This window comes from Mesoplodon bidens (genome assembly GCF_964165515.1).
Source record: "Mesoplodon bidens genome assembly, chromosome: 9".
Classification (NCBI taxonomy): domain Eukaryota; kingdom Metazoa; phylum Chordata; class Mammalia; order Artiodactyla; family Ziphiidae; genus Mesoplodon; species Mesoplodon bidens.
The window spans coordinates 78294486-78311989 of record NC_138166.1 but is presented as its reverse complement, the minus strand read 5'-3'; the positions used below and the strand labels follow the sequence as shown (position 1 = coordinate 78311989).

At 38.5% G+C, this 17504-nt stretch overlaps 1 protein-coding gene across 1 annotated transcript in view; it reads left to right on the top strand.

Annotated features, from left to right (window-relative positions):
- The window catches only part of AASS (aminoadipate-semialdehyde synthase), a 61763-nt gene that overhangs the window by 18762 nt on the left and 25497 nt on the right, over positions 1-17504 (top strand). Inside the window, exons 9-15 of the mRNA XM_081243917.1 lie at positions 1208-1356; positions 3883-4005; positions 4390-4501; positions 10930-10989; positions 11179-11246; positions 13683-13804; positions 13992-14118. Of these exons, the coding sequence (XP_081100043.1) occupies positions 1208-1356; positions 3883-4005; positions 4390-4501; positions 10930-10989; positions 11179-11246; positions 13683-13804; positions 13992-14118 (761 nt within the window). The remainder of the gene's footprint in view (positions 1-1207; positions 1357-3882; positions 4006-4389; positions 4502-10929; positions 10990-11178; positions 11247-13682; positions 13805-13991; positions 14119-17504) is intronic.

Sequence of the window (17504 nt, the reverse complement as noted above, 5' to 3'; positions counted from 1 at the left end):
GTTTCTATGGGTATGCCCATTGCTTCACTGACTCTGTTTCTCCTTCAGGTCTGCATGTGCCCAGTTGCTCTAAACCATTTCCTGTGGGTTACTCTTTTCTGTATTTACCCTGAATTTGTTAGTACTGTTGAGAAACCACAGTGTCTATGAGAGTTGATCTCAACATAGTTCTATCCCTTCTATGGCCACAAATTGCAGTCAACCTCAGCCAGCCATCTTGAAATACATGCCCTTGATTACAGGGGACCAGAGTGAAACAGTATGGCTATAGAAGACCCATCTCCACTGTACAAAAGTTACTTCCAATTCAAATCCTTCTGATGGGGACACACTGGTCTCATCTTATAAGAAGGATAATATATTTGTGTGTTTTGTAGTCATTGGTCATGCAACAGTCTTTCTCAAAATAAACCAAGAAAAAAAATGCATGCATCTAATTGTGAAAAAGAATGTTTTAAATAATTTTAAATGTATTTGAACAATATAACATTTTTAGATTCTGGTATGAAATTTAGTGTTATAGCATGTACAGCATATTATAGAAGAAGAACTCTTACCTGTGGCTTGAGAATGCTTGAGATGCTTGAGAAACAGGAATTATAAAACTAGTTTCAAATTGAAAAATTTTGAATCTAGTAAGTTTCCATCCCTTCTCTTCCCCAATCACAGAAATATTGGTGATTGGATGCATCCCCAAACTTATAATGACCTAGTTACCATGTATGCATGCATGTAGCACATTTGCCCATGGAGCTTACAGATGTTATCTGATTTAATCTTCACAGCATTCCTTTGAGGAATGGGGTACACATTATCCCCATCTGGCAGGTAAGGAAAACAGAGCCCAGAGAAGTTAAGGTAGCATGCTTTAGATCACATGCTACTAGAGGCTGGGCTGGAAATAGAGCATTTGGTCAGTTGAACTTCTGTTATTTCCTTTTTCTTGGCTATGTAAGGCATTATAGAACACAAATATTAATGTATTTATATTCATATGTTTTTCTATAATGAGGTAATTTTCCACTGAAATCTGGGTGGGTATTTATTGTCTTTGCTTCGAATGGTGGCCACTGACTTGGCAAATAATGAAGTCAATTAGAAATAACGTTAAATTATTTCTCATGAACTTTACTCATAGCTCTCTTTCAGCACACTGCTTTGAAAAAGGCTATTTCCTATCTCGCTGACCTTGGAATTTGCTTTACAGATTGCACCCTATACAACTTGTTTAATTAATGGAATCTACTGGGAACAAAACACCCCTCGCCTACTAACCCGCCAAGATGCTCAGAGTCTCCTGGCTCCAGGCAAGTCCTCAGTTGCTGGTGTTGAAGGCTGCCCTGCATTGCCACACAAGTAAGGACTTCAGCAATGATGGCAGTTTTCAGCAGCAAGGCCCACTGTGAGGGTATCACACATAGGGGAGCCACATAGCACAGGACTTGACTATTAATAACCAGTTGCCTGCCTTATTTAATCTCTTGGAAATATTTGACAGTTAACCTTCCCTCCTTTTTTTTTTTTTAATCAAAGTATAGTTGGTTTACAATGTTGTTAGTTTCAGGTGTACAGCAAAGTGATTCAGTTATATATATATGTATAAGTTGACATCCCGAAAGTTAGAAAAAGTGTTCTGGGCTTAACTGTGTTAAGTGATCAGCTGGACTCAGTGATAACACGTTAGGGATAACTGAGATTGCAAGGTTTCTTTTTCTTTTCTTTCTTTTTTTTTTTTTTTGTTTGCTCTAGGGAGCAAGTTTATTTTATTTTATTTTATTTTTTTGCTGTACGTGGGTCTCTCACTGTTGTGGCCTCTCCCATTGTGGAGCACAGGCTCCGGATGCGCAGGCTCAGCGGCCATGGCTCACGGGCCCAGCAGCTCCGCAGCATGTGGGATCTTCCCAGACGGGGGCACGAACCCGTGTCCCCTGCATCGGCAGGCGGACTCTCAACCACTGCGCCACCAGGGAAGCCCAAGTTTACTTTTTTTATTGAACTATAGTTGATTTACAATGCTGTGTTAGTTTCAAGTATACAGCACAGTGATTTAGTTACATATATATATATATATATATATATATATATATATATATATATATATATATATATATACATATTTTCCTTTTTCAGATTCTTTTCCATTATAGGTTATTATAAGGTATTGAATATAGTTCCCTGTGCTATACAGTAGGTCCTCATTTTTTATCCATTTTATATATAGTAGTGTATATCTGTTAATCCCAAGCTCCTCATTTATCCCTCCCTCCCCCGCTTTGGGCTTTGGTAACCATATGTTTGTTTTCTATATTTGTGAGTCTATTTCCTTCCCTCCTTCTTGAAATTCTCTTCTCTTATGTGACTCCAGTCGTAGCTCAAAAGTAAGCTCCTCAGAGAGGTCTTCTCTTGCTTCCCCATTCCCATCACTCTTCAGTCTGTTACTATATTTTTCCCTGAAATTCATGTGTTTATGATTTTTATTTTCCTGTGTTTATGATATTTCCTGCCTTACTAGAACTTAATCTCCTTAAGGATAGGGGCCCTATTTGTTTTGGCCACAGGTACCCAGTACGTTGTTTGACATATAATGTTCATTCAAATAATTACTAAATGTTGAATGAATTAGTTAATAAATAAATATTTGTGGAACACCTGGTCTGCCTGGTACTCTGCTAAGCTGAGAGATAAAGAAAAAAGTGGTTGCTGTCCTCAGGCATGTAGCTGGCATCAATTAAATTCCAAAGGAATGCTAGGAGCAATCAATATCGCAAGAGTTTAGAAGAAAGTGGGAGCATGGGCTCAGCAAAGTCTCTAGGGAGGAGTGAGGAGAGCAAGGATTTCAAGTGATAGGACTGGTGCTTGATAAATATGGAGCCACCAAAGCACAGTTTAAGACAGTGAGTGGGACAGTGTAGCCCTAGTATAGGGTTTATATGGGCAAGTGGAAATTAGAGATTGGGCAGGAAAATTGTGGTCAACTTCAAAAGGATTTCAAATCCTGGGCTGAGACTTCTGTTCATAATTCCAGAGATTTCTATGTAATAACACGTGAAATTATGTATTACTAAGCAGGGTGGAGGTAGTGTAGTCGAACTTCCTAAGTTATTTAAAGTTGGCTAACTAGCTTAACTTTAGGTGTTGTCAATGATTTCTCTAGGGAAGGGTTTTTTTTTTTTCATTTTTATTGGAGTATAGTTGATTTACAATGTTGTGTTGTTTCTGCTGTACAGCAAAGTGAACCAGTTATACATGCATATATATATATATATATATATATATATATATCCACTCTTTTTTATTTTTAATATTTATTTATTTAGACTGCACTGGGTCTTAATTGTGGCATGGGGACTTCTTAGTTGTGGCATGCATGCGGATCTAGTTCCCCGACCAGGGATCGATCCTGGGCCCCCTGCATTGGGAGTGTGGAGTCTTACCCACTGAGCCACCAAGGACTTCCCTATCCACTCTTTTTTAGATTCTTTTCCCATAGAGGCCATTACAGAGTATTGAGTAGAGTCCCCCCTGCTATACAATAGACCTTATTAGTTATCTATTTTATATATAGTAGTACGTATAAGGAGGATTTTTTTTTTACTTTTATCTCTTTTCCTTTCTTGTCTTCCTCCATCCTCATCCTCCTCTTCCTCTTCCTCTTTTTCTTTTTGCTTGGGGAGACTAAAACTCCTATTAGGAAGATTCTCTGTATCCCAAAAGAACAGTTTCCTGAACATGTGAGCTGTAGGAAAAAGAGCTAAGGAGCCTAGGAAATATTTAGCATCTACACTGAAAATTGTTCAAGCACCTTTCATTTTTACTCATTTTTAATTCTGTTGGAGAGTTCAGAGATCCATGTTCACATCTAAGTATTGATATTATTTACAGACTTGTGGCAATATGTGACATTTCAGCTGACACCGGAGGATCTATTGAGTTTATGACTGAGTGTACGACAATAGAGCATCCCTTCTGCATGTATGATGCAGATCAGCATATTATTCATGACAGGTGAGTTTGCTAAAGCTGTTCGATGGGGAGAAATACATAATAATGCATCATTTACTTCCTTTGATATACTACTCTAAAATACTCAATATTTCACTGCTTTATGAAGGCTATGCAAATTTCCAGAGATATGCTCAAGCATATTAAAAAATTTGGTAGAAAAACCACATTCAGGTTTGAGCACTTAAACACACACACACATACTACATTTCAATGGGTTGTGAAGACGAGAAAAGTTTCATTTGAAAAGGCTTGTTTATTTTCCTATATACTGTGGTAGAAGATTACACATGATTATGAAGTGTAAGTAATGGAGCAGACATCTGGGAAAGTTAGAGCTTACACATAAATTTTGTCCATCTGAATAAAGCATGTTGCTTCTCCTAGTGTCGAAGGCTCTGGGATTCTGATGTGCTCCATTGACAATTTGCCGGCACAGCTTCCAATTGAATCTACCGAATACTTTGGAGACATGCTTTACCCTTATGTTGAAGAAATGGTAAGTGGACTGGGAGCAACACCTCCGTGACTTTAAATAGGACTTTGGAGTGATCTTATGAATGTTCTGGTCTTCCGTATCTGAGAAATCTGTTGTAAAATGAAATGCCAGCGCTTCCCCGAAGTACTTACTGACACTCTTATTTTTACATATTCTGCATAATTGTTTCATGGGAAATACGTAACTGCCTTCATGCTTAATTACAATTGCATTTGCCTCTCATTATGCATACTTTATTAAGAATGTTCATGACATGTGAGATAAGATTTACTTTATTTTCACTTTTTTTCTGCTTTCTAGGTCAATTCATATTTGGGGGCATTCTTACTATACTGTGATTAATAGATTGGAAAATCAGAAATACAGAAAATTTTGTTGGATTTTACTCACTCATGCTTGGAATTGACAGCCTATGTTCTGGTCATGTATTATTATTATTATTTTTTTAACATCTTTATTGGAGTATAATTGCTTTACAATGGTTATTTCTTCCGAGTTTTGACCCTCTCCCCAAACCGCCTGCTATTCTTCATTTTCTGAAGCCCTCACGTAGTTAGTTTTGTTTGTATTTTGTCCAGAGTTTATAGTTCTTATGTGTAGGAGGCATGGTCTGTTAGAACTTAGTCCCTACCTAAAAGAGAACTCCCCAGTCATAATACATTCATTAAATCAGCTTGACTCCAGCAGAGCTGTGGAGTAGCTAGAAGAGCTATCGGTGAGCCTTTGGCTTTAATTCATCTTTTGAGTCTTACAAGTATGCATTTCAGTGCAACTCTTACCTTATTAGGCCAAAATATGGAAAATGTTGCATGCTAATTTGCCTTTGTGAATGGATTTGACTGTTATTTCTTGAAATGTCTTTTTGTTTGGCTGCTCTAAAATCATTTACCATTCTAAGAAGCTGTTACTAGCCATTATCAAGTCACAAATTATTATGTTTCAAAATTTCAATTACAAGTTTCTTTCTTTTTTAAATTAATTAATTTATCTATCTATTTATTTATTTATGGCTGAGTTGGGTCTTTTGCTGTGCGCGGGCTTCCTCTAGTTGTGGTGAGCGGGGGCTACTCTTCGTTGCGGTGCGCGGGCTTCTCATTGCGGTGGCTTCTCTTGTTGTGGAACACGGGGTCTAGACGTGCGGGCTTCAGTAGTTGTGGCACGTGGGCTCAGTAGTTGTGGCTCACGGGCTCTAGAGCACAGGTTCAGTAGTTGTGGCCTGTGGGCTTCATTACTACAGCATGTGGGATCTTCCCGGACCAGGGCTTGAACCCATGTCCCCTGCATTGGCAGGCGGATTCTTAACCACTGTGCCACCAGGGAAGCCCTACAAGTTTATTTCTTTTGGACCTTAGAACACAGTTTTTCATTCCAATTTGTCCTTAATCAAAATTGCCATTTATTCAGTACAGTTGATCTCATACAGATGTTAGGAGAAAAGCAAGCCAATTCAATGAAATCCTTAGTAAAGTGTGTTTGAGGGTTAGCCCATGTAACTGATGAGGGATAAGTAAAATATAAATAATATTTTTCTTAAAGAAGAAAATATAATTTTTTACATTATATAGTAGTATAAAATATTAAAGTATCACAGTTAAGTGATATGTAAGTATACAGCATGATAAATTATCACAAAGACACCCATGTGAACACTACATAGGTAAAAAAGAGGACAATGTTAACATCCCAGAAATCCCCTTGTGCCTCTCCCAGCACCGTTCCCACTCTCCTTCTGAAAGGTACCTACTATCTTGACTAAAAACTATGGATTAATTTTGACTTTTTGGGGAAAATTTTATTTTTTGAACATATTAATCAGAGTTTAAACTCACTTCTGATAATTACAATGAACTTTTGGGTCTGTTTATGTTCTTTGTTTTACTTTTTCTTGGTTTTCAGTCAATTCTTATCACTTAATATGCCTGTTCAGTTTTGATTGAATGTTGGATATTGTGTATATAAAATTTTAGAGATGATTTGAGGCTCTGGATGTTGTGTATTTTTTTCAGAGAAGATTTCCTTTGTTTCTGGCAGGGGGATAGGCTAGGAAAAAAATCACCTCAATTCATGATTCAAAGGTGGGCTTTGGTCCTTTGGAAAACCGATGTTTTTCAATTTACCATTTATTTAGAATATAGTCTTTCAGGATCCCAAATGAAAATCTGGCCTTTATTAGGATCCCCTTCAACAGAACTTAAACTCCAGTTTTTGTCACCCTATTGTTTAAGGTCAGCCAAAAGCTCTTCTCAGTTTCTCTCTGCTCAGCATCCCAGCCATTGCTTCCACATTGGTGACTACATCTAAGAAAAGTGCTTAGATGTCTGTTGACAAAGCCAACTTCCCTAAATTGTCACAGCTTCTTCCTTTTATATGTCACTAAGGTCTTCCAAACAGTGTGGTGGGGTTGTCTTGGAGACATCTATCTCAGCCCATCTTTGAGCACTGGACATTTTTGAAAACTGATGAGTGTCTCTATGTAGTTTTAATAATATGTGTATCTGCTTACCACTAAAAAATTAAGATATTGTGGGTTTAGTTTCAGACCACTGCAATAAAGTGAATATCACAATAAAGTGAGTCACACAAATTTTTTGATTTCCCAGTGCATATACAAGTTATGTTTAAACTATACTGTAGTCTATTAAGTGTGCAATAGCATTAAGTCTAAAGAAAATGTACATACCTTAATTAAGAAATACAATATTGTATTAGCAACTTTACTTCAATTAAAAAAATACTTTATTGCTAAAATATGTTAACCATCATCTGAGCCTTCAGTGAATCATTATCTTTTTGCAATAGTAACATTAAAGATCACTGATCACAGATCAGCTTAACAAAAATAATAATAATGAAAAATTTTGAAATATTGGGAGAGTTACCAAAATGTGACACAGGGACATGAAGTGAGCAAATGCTTTTGGAATAATGGTACTGATAGACTTGCCCGACACAGGGTTGCCACAAACCTTCAATTTGTTAAAAAAAAAAAAAAAAAAATCAGTACCTGTAAACCACAGTAAACTGAACACAATAGAACAAGGTATGCCGATATATGCACTGTCCTATTTCCCACAGATTTTCCTTTTTGACTTGAGGTCCCTATGGACCCTGTAGCACTGCAGGGCACAGGATATAATTTTGAACCAATATGGAAGTTTTGTTTCAGTTGAATTCAATAGATATTTCTTGTCCATTGGAACATGGCACACATATAAGTGAAGAGAATTAAAACACAGTTTCTAACCTATAGGAGCATGAGGTCCAGGAAGGGGATAAGATGAGTGTGCAACTCTGCCATAAGATGGAATGTGACAGCCATCAGAAAGATGCTAATAATGTTGTGGAGGGAGAGGATCTGCCCTGTTGGGAAAGTCAGGGAAGGTGACATTTGAGCTGGCTCTTGGTAGATGTATAGGATTTGTTCATTTGCGTAGGTGTGGGAGGCATCCTGTGTGATGGAGACGGCAGCAAAGTAGGAGTAATTTAACGTAAGCTTTCTGTGCGTTGTCTGGTCTGGTGGAGTTAAGGTAAATATGTTGGTTCCATGTTAAAAGGGTCTTAACACCAGGATGAATAGTTTGAAATTAATTTAGAAAAGACTGATGAGGAACTTCCCTGGTGGCGCAGTGGTTAGGAATCCGCCTGCCAATGCAGGGGACACAAATTCCAGCCCCCATCCGGGAAGATCCCACATGCCGCGGAGCAACTAAGCCCGTGCGCCACAACTACTGAGCCTGCGCTCTAGAGCCCGTAAGCCACAACTACTGAGCCCGCATGCCACAACTACTGAAGCCTGCACACCTAGAGCCCATTCTCCACAACAAGAGAAGTCACCGCAATGAGAAACCCACGCACCACAATGAAGAGTAGCCCCCGTTCTCTGCAACTAGAGAAAGCCCGAGGGCAGCAACGAAGACCCAACACAGCCAAAAATAAATAAGTAAATAAAATAAATTTATTAAAAAAAAAAAGATTGATGAGCCTTAAAGGTGTTATATGTGAAAGTGACAAGACATACCACATGTTCCAGAAGCCTTGTGCCTGGTTGAATTCTAGCAAGGGAGACAGTTAAATGCAGTAATCAAACAGCCTTTTTTTTTGCGGTACCCGGGCCTCTCACCGTTGCGGCCTCTCCCGTTGCGGAGCACAGGCTCCGGACGCGCAGGCTCAGCGGCCACGGCTCACGGGCCCCAGCCGCTCCGCGGCATGTGGGATCCTGCCGGACCGGGGCACGAACCCGTGTCCCCTGCATCGGCAGGCGGACTCTCAACAACTGCGCCACCAGGGAAGCCCTCAAACGGCCTTTTGTTGTCTTTTATGTTTGCCTTTCTTTAGGTGGACTCAAGACAATTATTAGGGACTTCCCCGTTGGTCCAGTGGTTAAGTTCTGTGCTTCCACTGCAGGGGACACGAGTTCTATCCCTGGTTGGGGAACTAAGATCCTGCATACCGTGTAGCATGGCAAAAAAAAAAAAAACCCGAAATGAGGATTGGCATCTCTGAGGACTGCAGTTCAAGACAATTATTAGTTTCCTTGGGGAAAAAAATCCATTGAACTTTAAGTAATTATTGCATGTATCCACTAAGGTATTTATTGAATATTTACCATTTTATAATGTAGTAGGCATACAGCAAGATGCCAAGTGCAGTTCCTACTTTCCAGGTCTGCTTGGGGGCAGATTTTGGTAAAGGCTTTTCAGAGGAGGCAATTCTTCAGCTGCATCTTGGAGACCAAAGAGGAGTTTCAGGTAGAGGAATAGCATGTGAGGCATCTACATGGTGTGGCACAGAGGCAGGTGAGGGCGTGATGCAGATACGCAGCTCCACGCTGTTAGCAGGACTGAAGTGTTGGGTGTGAGGCCAATGGGAGGGTTGAGGCAGGAGAGGCAGAGCCAGACTGTAGAGGAGCCTGAGACTAACTTGAAGGCCACGGAAAGCTACTGAATTATTTTAAATAGGCACAGGAGAAATAATCAGATTTGTGTTGTAGATTGGAGATAAATAGAGGAAAGAGAGGTGGGAAGTAGTTCCCATGGTCCCAGTAAGGCCTAAATGAAGCTGTGGAATTAGAGATAAAGAGCAGAGAGAGAGTGAAAAGATACACAAGAGTTCAGCGTTTTAACCATATACCGAGTGAGATGCGAACTCATTTCATTGTCTACTTACTAATGGCTCCTGGCTTGTAGACAGGGTTGGTAGGTGGAGAAGTCAGCTTGAGAAGGAAATACTCCAAAGGTGCCTGGGAGAAACAAGCAGTGGGGAGACCCCAGGTGTGTCCATTTCATCCGTTTCCCAAAGAATGCCCTGGCTTTGCCATTATCCCAGCAATAGAGAGCCTAGGTGTCTTATGTTTTCGATACATGGAAGTAGTTTTATATTTATTTTAATACAGTAAACAAATACTGTCCTGCCAGCATCCGGTAGGTACCTTTTACACTTTCATAGTTGGATGTGTGCTCTGGACCTTAACTGATGGATAAAGAAGGAATGATTGTCTCATTGGCCATCAGAAGCAATCATACTGACTTATATGACCTTTACCCTTTGGCAGTCTATTCAAGGATTCTATACCTTGGAAAAGAAGAGGAGGACTGGGATGCTGGGATGTTAATATGAGAAATGTGGCTTTTGTTGTTGGCCATCTGACTCATTCTTGCAAGATAATGGGAAGAGTGTGAATGACTTTGTGAGTCTACTAGGTCAAGTCATTTTCCTTGACACTTTTGAAATGCTGATGTGCCTATACATAGAACTAATATTGACCTGAGGGAGACTCTCTGTTGAAGGGTTGGTGGCTCTTTTGTCTGGAAGACACGTTCTCTACTTCTTTTTTTTGTGGTACGCGGGCCTCTCACTGTTGTGGCCTCTCTCGTTGTGGAGCGCAGGCTCAGCGGCCATGGCTCACGGGCCCAGCCGCTCCGCGGCATGTGGGATCTTCCCAGACCGGGGCACGAACCCGCGTCCCCTGCATCGGCAGGCGGACTCTCAACCACTGCGCCACCAGGGAAGCCCCCATTCTCTACTTCTAATAGAGCAGCCTGAACCTTTGGGAAGGGGTAGAGTTCCTCAGAGTGGGGACTATGGTTATGAAGCGTGTGATGATATTTACCAGCGTGCTCAACACGACACATTTAACTGGTGGGGAAGCATAAGTTTTTTGTGCTTCCAGTAAGCAAACATGATTAAAGTTTGGTTTTAGAGTTGGAAATTGTACTGAAATAATTGTACTAAAATAATGTTTTAGGGGGGCAGAATTCATTGCTTATAGAAAACTTCTTTTACCAATTATTTATACAATTCAGTGATTTTCAAAAAACTGTTTTCTAAACTATTTTTTTTCCTTTGACTAATATTTTAATATGGATAAAAGAGCAAGAAGGCTTCTTTGCAATGTCATTTATCTCTTTCCAATCTCATTTCCTTTTCAGATATTATCAGACGCGACACAGCCTCTTGAAAGTCAGAATTTTTCTCCTGTGGTGCGAGATGTAAGTTATGAAAAGAATTTCTTTTCATGAATGTCTTTTTCCACCACTATCCTTGCTCCCCATTCTCCCCTTTCCTTTATCTCTCCCTGTCTTTCTCTGTTACTCTCTCTTTTCTCTATTAGTCATGAGCCCATGTTTGTGGGACTAAATGTGGTGACTAAAGAAATGTCTTGTATCGTATATATTCAGGCAGTGATTACATCCAACGGCACATTGTCTAATAAGTATAAATATATCCAGAAACTCCGAGAGAGCAGGTAAGCATCATTCACATCCTCTTGTTTAATACATTTATTCTTATCTTGGATCTCATGAGTACTCTTTTTAATGCTTCCATGTGAGTTCGTGATGCTAGGATTATGCAATATGTAATTTAAAAAAATGTCTGTAAATAATAGGAAATTCAAACGAAGTGACCGCCTGGAACCATTGTGAACTATTTTCCCTTACACAGTATTGTAGCATCATTCTGGCTTTCCGTTATCCATGTAGACTTGGGTGTAAGTAAGCAAAACTCCAAAAGCTCTGTCCTTGTTCTTTCTCCAGCATTTTGCATGTTGTAATGTCTCAGCTATTCTCTCAGAGGAAAGCACTCTCTGTGGTGCTTTCAGGCTGATTTTTAGTTGAGGATTTGGCCTCTCTTTTGTTTAGGATAATACTCGGAAAAGCGAGCTTTTGGTTAGAAATTAAGAAAAGTAGTGAAGAAAGAAAATCGTGAGAGGTCAGTTTTCCCTGGGGATTCTTACTAGGAGGAAAGTGTCAGGAAGTAATGTGGCAAATCTACTGGAGAGAACAGTTCTCTTAGGAAGATACTTAGTTAAGGCCCTGGTTTCTATAATTGGTTTTACTACTAAAAGTTTGGAAACATTGGCATTTCTCTGGAATGTTCTGGTCTCCAGCTGATTGCACTTGATCCGTGTTTATATCTGCTCCACTGGTCTATTCACATAAAAAAAAAATAACCCATGCACTGAATTCTCAGGAGAAGCCAGAGTGGGAAAATTAAAAACAAACAAACAAACTGCCTGATCTTCTTTCTCAGTTTTTCCACCTATAAGAAGTAAATAAGAGATAGGACCAGATCAAGTACTACTGTTACGCCTTTTCCAAATGTGTTTGTTAGCTTACAGTAGTTTTTTGTGTGTCAGTGAAATATTCTGGCAAGATACAAGAGTGTATAATTTGTTTTTTAAAAAAGCAACTAGTTCTATAACTCCATTGTCTTGTAGGGGAAACTGCATATATTTGTTTTTCATAGTTCTGTGTATCTTTGAATTTTCATCATCAGATGATCTCTTTCTTACATTACTAATCCCAATGACGAGTCTACCATGACCAGTCGCTCTTTACATACCATATTTCACGTAGTGGCAGGTCTGCTGGCCCCAACTGCTAGGTCTTCCTGCCCTCCTTCTCAGGTAGAACCTTGTGCCAAGAGACTGAAAATGAAGATTGCATTTTGGAAGGAAATTGGAGTTGTCTTGAATCCCTGCCTTGTTCCTTTGTTCTCTTCGTTCCTTAGCACAGTGATTATTAACCTGGAGGGTTTTGGGGTTGCTGATGGGGTGGACAGTATTAAAATCTAGGAGCGAGTTCTCAAAAATGTATTTTGAACATTTTATTTTTTGGACATCAAAATAATGTGTTTCAATTACACAAACTACAGAAAGTGCTGTTAGAGAGGCTCTGTAATAGCGTTTCTTTCTGGGAGGTGAAATGGGATGCGGGTGGAAGTTAAAGGAGTCCTCCCCTCACCAGTAATATGAGTGCTGGGGGTGAAGGGGGGGCAGGAACATTTTACATAGAAATTTATTTATTCACTTATCATTAATGAAATTAATGAAATGAAGTGAAGTTAAATAAAGGTTAAAGTTTGAGAGACATCCTGGCCTAAAAGATTCCAGCAACAAAGCCTTCTGCTTAAGTCCCTGTCACCAAGCCATTCCATGGTTTTAGAATGTTATCTGGGACTCTGATTCAAAAGACTTTTAATGAGTATCTTCCATCTTCAAGGCAAAACACAGTGAGCAATAGTGGGTTTATAAAGACAGCTAAGACTCAGTCACTGTCTTGGAGGTCAGAGTTTGCAGGAAAGACAAAGCGTTAGCTGTCGGGAAGGCACAAATTCCAATAACAGAAAAATTCAAGAATTAAAGTTCTGCCTAGTGACTCATCTTATGTAGGTTTCTACATTTAACCCATGGCATTTGTGATTTCAAAATTATGGTTTTAACTTGTTTTCAAGTGACCCTGAAGATAAATCACAAGACAGTGTCTAATATGATAATAATCTCCTCCTCAGACCGTTGTCTTCTCGGATTGTTGTGAGGAGTAAGTAAGGTTCTGATGTAAGGCCCCCAGCATGATCTTGAATCATATCCCCCGGAAGGATAAAGTGTGACACCAAGTTACTCAGTTGTGAGTAGCCAGGCACTGGTCCAGCATATGCACCTCACTAGTGGTATAGGGGACTCATACACCTCAAAGATCTCAGGGTCTGTTGTTCATCATACATGATCTAAAATAATGAAAAATGTTGGTATTGGGAACTCCTGTTGAGGTTCTTACTATAAGAAGTGTGGGAAAAAAATATTGCTTCACAGTCTAAGTTTTAGTTGGGTTTGGGGCAGCAACATTTTGTTATTTGAAACGTTTTTTTGTTCAAATTCCACCCCCCCCCCTTTTATTTATAGGGAACGTGTTCAGTCACTTTCAGTGAACACCAAGAAAAAGGTCTTGATTCTTGGATCTGGTTACGTATCTGAGCCGGTGTTGGAATACCTGTCGAGGGATGACAATATAGAAATAACAGTAGGTAAATAAGCCCCAATTTTTAAAGAAGAGGAAGTAAAATTGATGTCAAAACATGGCTACTCTGTGAATTTTAGATGACTATCTTGTTTCTAAACTTCGAAAAATTATTTTTGGAGATGTTAAAATGTGTTTTACTCTCTGACTAGTGGAAGGAAATCTAAAGATTGGACGTCTTCATTCTTGAATAGGTTCTGACATGAAGAATCAAATCGAACAGTTAGGCAAGAAATATAATATTAATCCTGTTAGCCTGTACGTTGATAAACAAGAAGTGACATTGAGCTCCTTGGTGGCAACGCAGGATCTTGTCATCAGGTTAGTAAATAGTAAGAAATGATTGCCATACATTTTGTTGTTGTTGTTATTACTTCTCTTTCCTTATTTTCTCTCCTCTCCACTCTTCTCTTCTCCCCTCCTCTCCGCTGTCCTCCCTAACCCCTTCTCTCCTCTTCTCTTCTCTCAGTAAAGTTTTAAACTCACATGTGCATCCAGGAAAGTGCACAAATCATAAGTTTGTAGTTCAAAGAATTTTCACAAAGTGAACACATGGTGTAACCATCATCCACATCAGAAACGGAATATAATAGTATCCAAGAAGTGCTGCTTGTGCCCCTTTTTATTACCAGCCCCATCCTTCAAGGGTAAGCACTGTCCTGGCTTCTAACATAGAGATTCGTTTCTGCTAGTTTTCAATTTGTACAGTCAGAATCTTTCAGTATATCCTCATTTGTGGCTGCCTTCTTTCTTCAGCATTGTGACTGTGAGAGTCATTTGTGTTGTTGTCTGTAATTGTAGTTTATTCTCTTTACTGTGTAGTATTCCATTATGTGAATATACTATTATTATCCATTTGACTGCTGATGAATGTTTAGGTTGTTTCCAGAATTTGGCTATTATGAATAGTGCTGCCATGAGCAATTTAGTATTTGTCTTTTGGTTACTATATACACACATTTCTGTTGGGTGTTCACCTAGAAGTGGAATTGCTGGGTCATGAGGCACTAATGACATATTTTGGTGGCTATTTTTTCCTTTAGACTTACAAAGCTTAAATGAAAGTGAGTAGATTCTCTAGCCCTATGACCATTTTTAGCCTTAGCAGAGGAACATATCTTGCAATATATCATTCATTACTATCTAATACAAATGCAGATCTAACTCTAGATACAGGGCTACAAAATGAAGGCTAGATACTTCAGTTTGAAAATACCAAAGTGATAAGAATAAGCCATTTATTCTTAGAATATAATTTTTCCAAGAAAGTTAACCTGTTTTTTCATAATTAGATCACTTTCATAGTTAGATCAGATTCAAAGGGTATCTTTGGAGGAAGTTCTGTGATTTCCTCCTTAAAAATAGGGGGGGTGTTGGAAAACAGACACAAAGAAAGGTAATTCTAAGTGGGAACTTTTGCATTATCTCTTAATATAGGCTCACTTTGGACACTTAAAAACATTATTCAATTTATAAAAATTCAAAGTGCATTAATTATTTTTCAGCAAAAGTTTATCAATAACCAATAGACCTTGTCTGTCAGGTTATAATTATGAAAGTAAGTCCTTTAAAATTTAATATTCTAGCCTACTGAATAAAACAAAGAGCATTTGTTTTGCCACACACAGGTACCTAAACATAACATTGTGGGTTTTTTTTTTTTGCGGTACGTGGGCCTCTCACTGTTGTGGCCTCTCCCGTAGTGCAGCACAGGCTCCGGATGCGCAGGCTCAGCGGCCATGGCTCACGGGCCCAGCCGCTCCGCGGCATGTAGGATCCTCCCGGACCAGGGCACGAACCCGTGTCCACTGCATCGGCAGGTGGACTCTCAACCACTGCGCCACCAGGGAAGCCCCAACATTGTTTTTTGATTAAAAAAAGAAAAGAACATAACAAAACACATTTTGAACGAAATCAGAAGCAAAATATGACAAGATAATGGACACGATAATAATCTATTAACAGGTGTAAAATTTAGAATTCCGCAACTTGGTGACCTGCAATAATATTTAGCATGAGCAAAATCTGTTTTATATTTCATTTTTCTCAGTTGGTTGAATTTCTGTGGTGAATAGTGGAAATGCTGTTAAACATTCCTGTAGTGTTTCTTACATAGCTTTTCATTAAAATAAGTTGGAGGAAGAATGTTTTGATGTAAACACAATGTTAGGGACTATCAAAGTAAAATGAGTGAAGAATATGTTTCACAAAAATTTTATAATATGTCAAATTCTCATGGTTTTATTTTGCAGTTCTGGTTTTTAACGATTTAATGCAAAGTAGGAATTGAGTTTGATAAATTACTTTGAAAATTAGACGTGTATTTTGTGTATGTTTTCACAAGTGGCATTTCCAACTATTTGGATTAATTATGTCCTCTTGAGTAGTTGCTATATTACATACACAATGAATTATGAACTCTAATCCCTTTTTCTAAAATAGGCACCATCAATCGAAGTTCTATTATTCTAGTTCTCAGCATATTATTAGGTTAGTGCTGATAATGCCCACATTTAAAAATATTATTAAATCTGGATAAAATTTTTATCAGGCAGGTTTTCAATGTGGAGAATGTGACAAAAAATCCCCACTAACCTTTAAGATGATGTCACTGAACATTTTCTATTAATACTTTTCCAACTAAGAGTTTTGCAAGTATTTTGTTCATTGGCTTTTAAAAGGCTACCATATTTAGTAATAATTATTTTTGATTAAAAAAGCCCAAAAACAGAGTTCAAGGGCTTTCATATTGTTACTGGCAAAATATGTACCCAATTTTATTCTGCATGATAATAAATCTAAGTAACAATACTCTGTTCTATTAACCTGAGGAGGAATAAGTGCCTGAGAGGTGGTTTTATTGTTTTGTTTTATGTGAAATAGAGAAAATATGAAATAAACAGGAGCAATTTAACAAGTACAGTGATATACTGTAATAATGTTTACAAGTTTGTATTTATATTTTCATTGGTACTGTGTAGATTGCTTTGCCAAATAGGCAATAAGCTAGTAGAACTTAAATATTACTATGTGATTGACAGGATGCTTGTTATTTCTTGGATAGAATATGAATATACTCATTTATATGTAAATTTATGGAAATTCATTTTTTGTGTGATTGTGTAGTCCCAGCACCAAAGTAAAACACCAGAGCCAGATTCTTAGAAGACCCAAAATTGAATTTTGAGTACAGTTTCAGTTTTTGCTAACCATATAGACGTTTAGCTGTTTGGATAGCTTTTACACCTAACAATACCATTGAAACTTATTTCTTCCCCTGGCCTTTCCTAGACTCTACTCTTTAATGTAACATATGGGTCACTTTGACTTACTTTAACGATAGCCATTTGGGAGATGTGGAGGTTAAAAGAATAGCAACCTTACCTTTTACTAGGGGACCCAAGACAGAAAATCATAGAAATATAAGGATGAGTAGAATAAAGTCCATTAAATGTTACAAAGGGATAGCTGAGTGCATACAGAGGAAGATCTGGATTTGGGGGAATCTGGGAAAGCTTCTTGGAGGAGTTACCTTTTCAGACATTTCTTTAAGGAAGGTATGATCTGGATGGAGGTGGGTGGGTGAGGGACTATTTCAAGTGGAAGACACGGTGAGAGTAAAAGTTCACAAATGGAAGAGTAAAGACTGTGAGTGGAGAATTACAATAGCTTCTTTGGTACCCATATATGGTTTATGAAGGAGATGC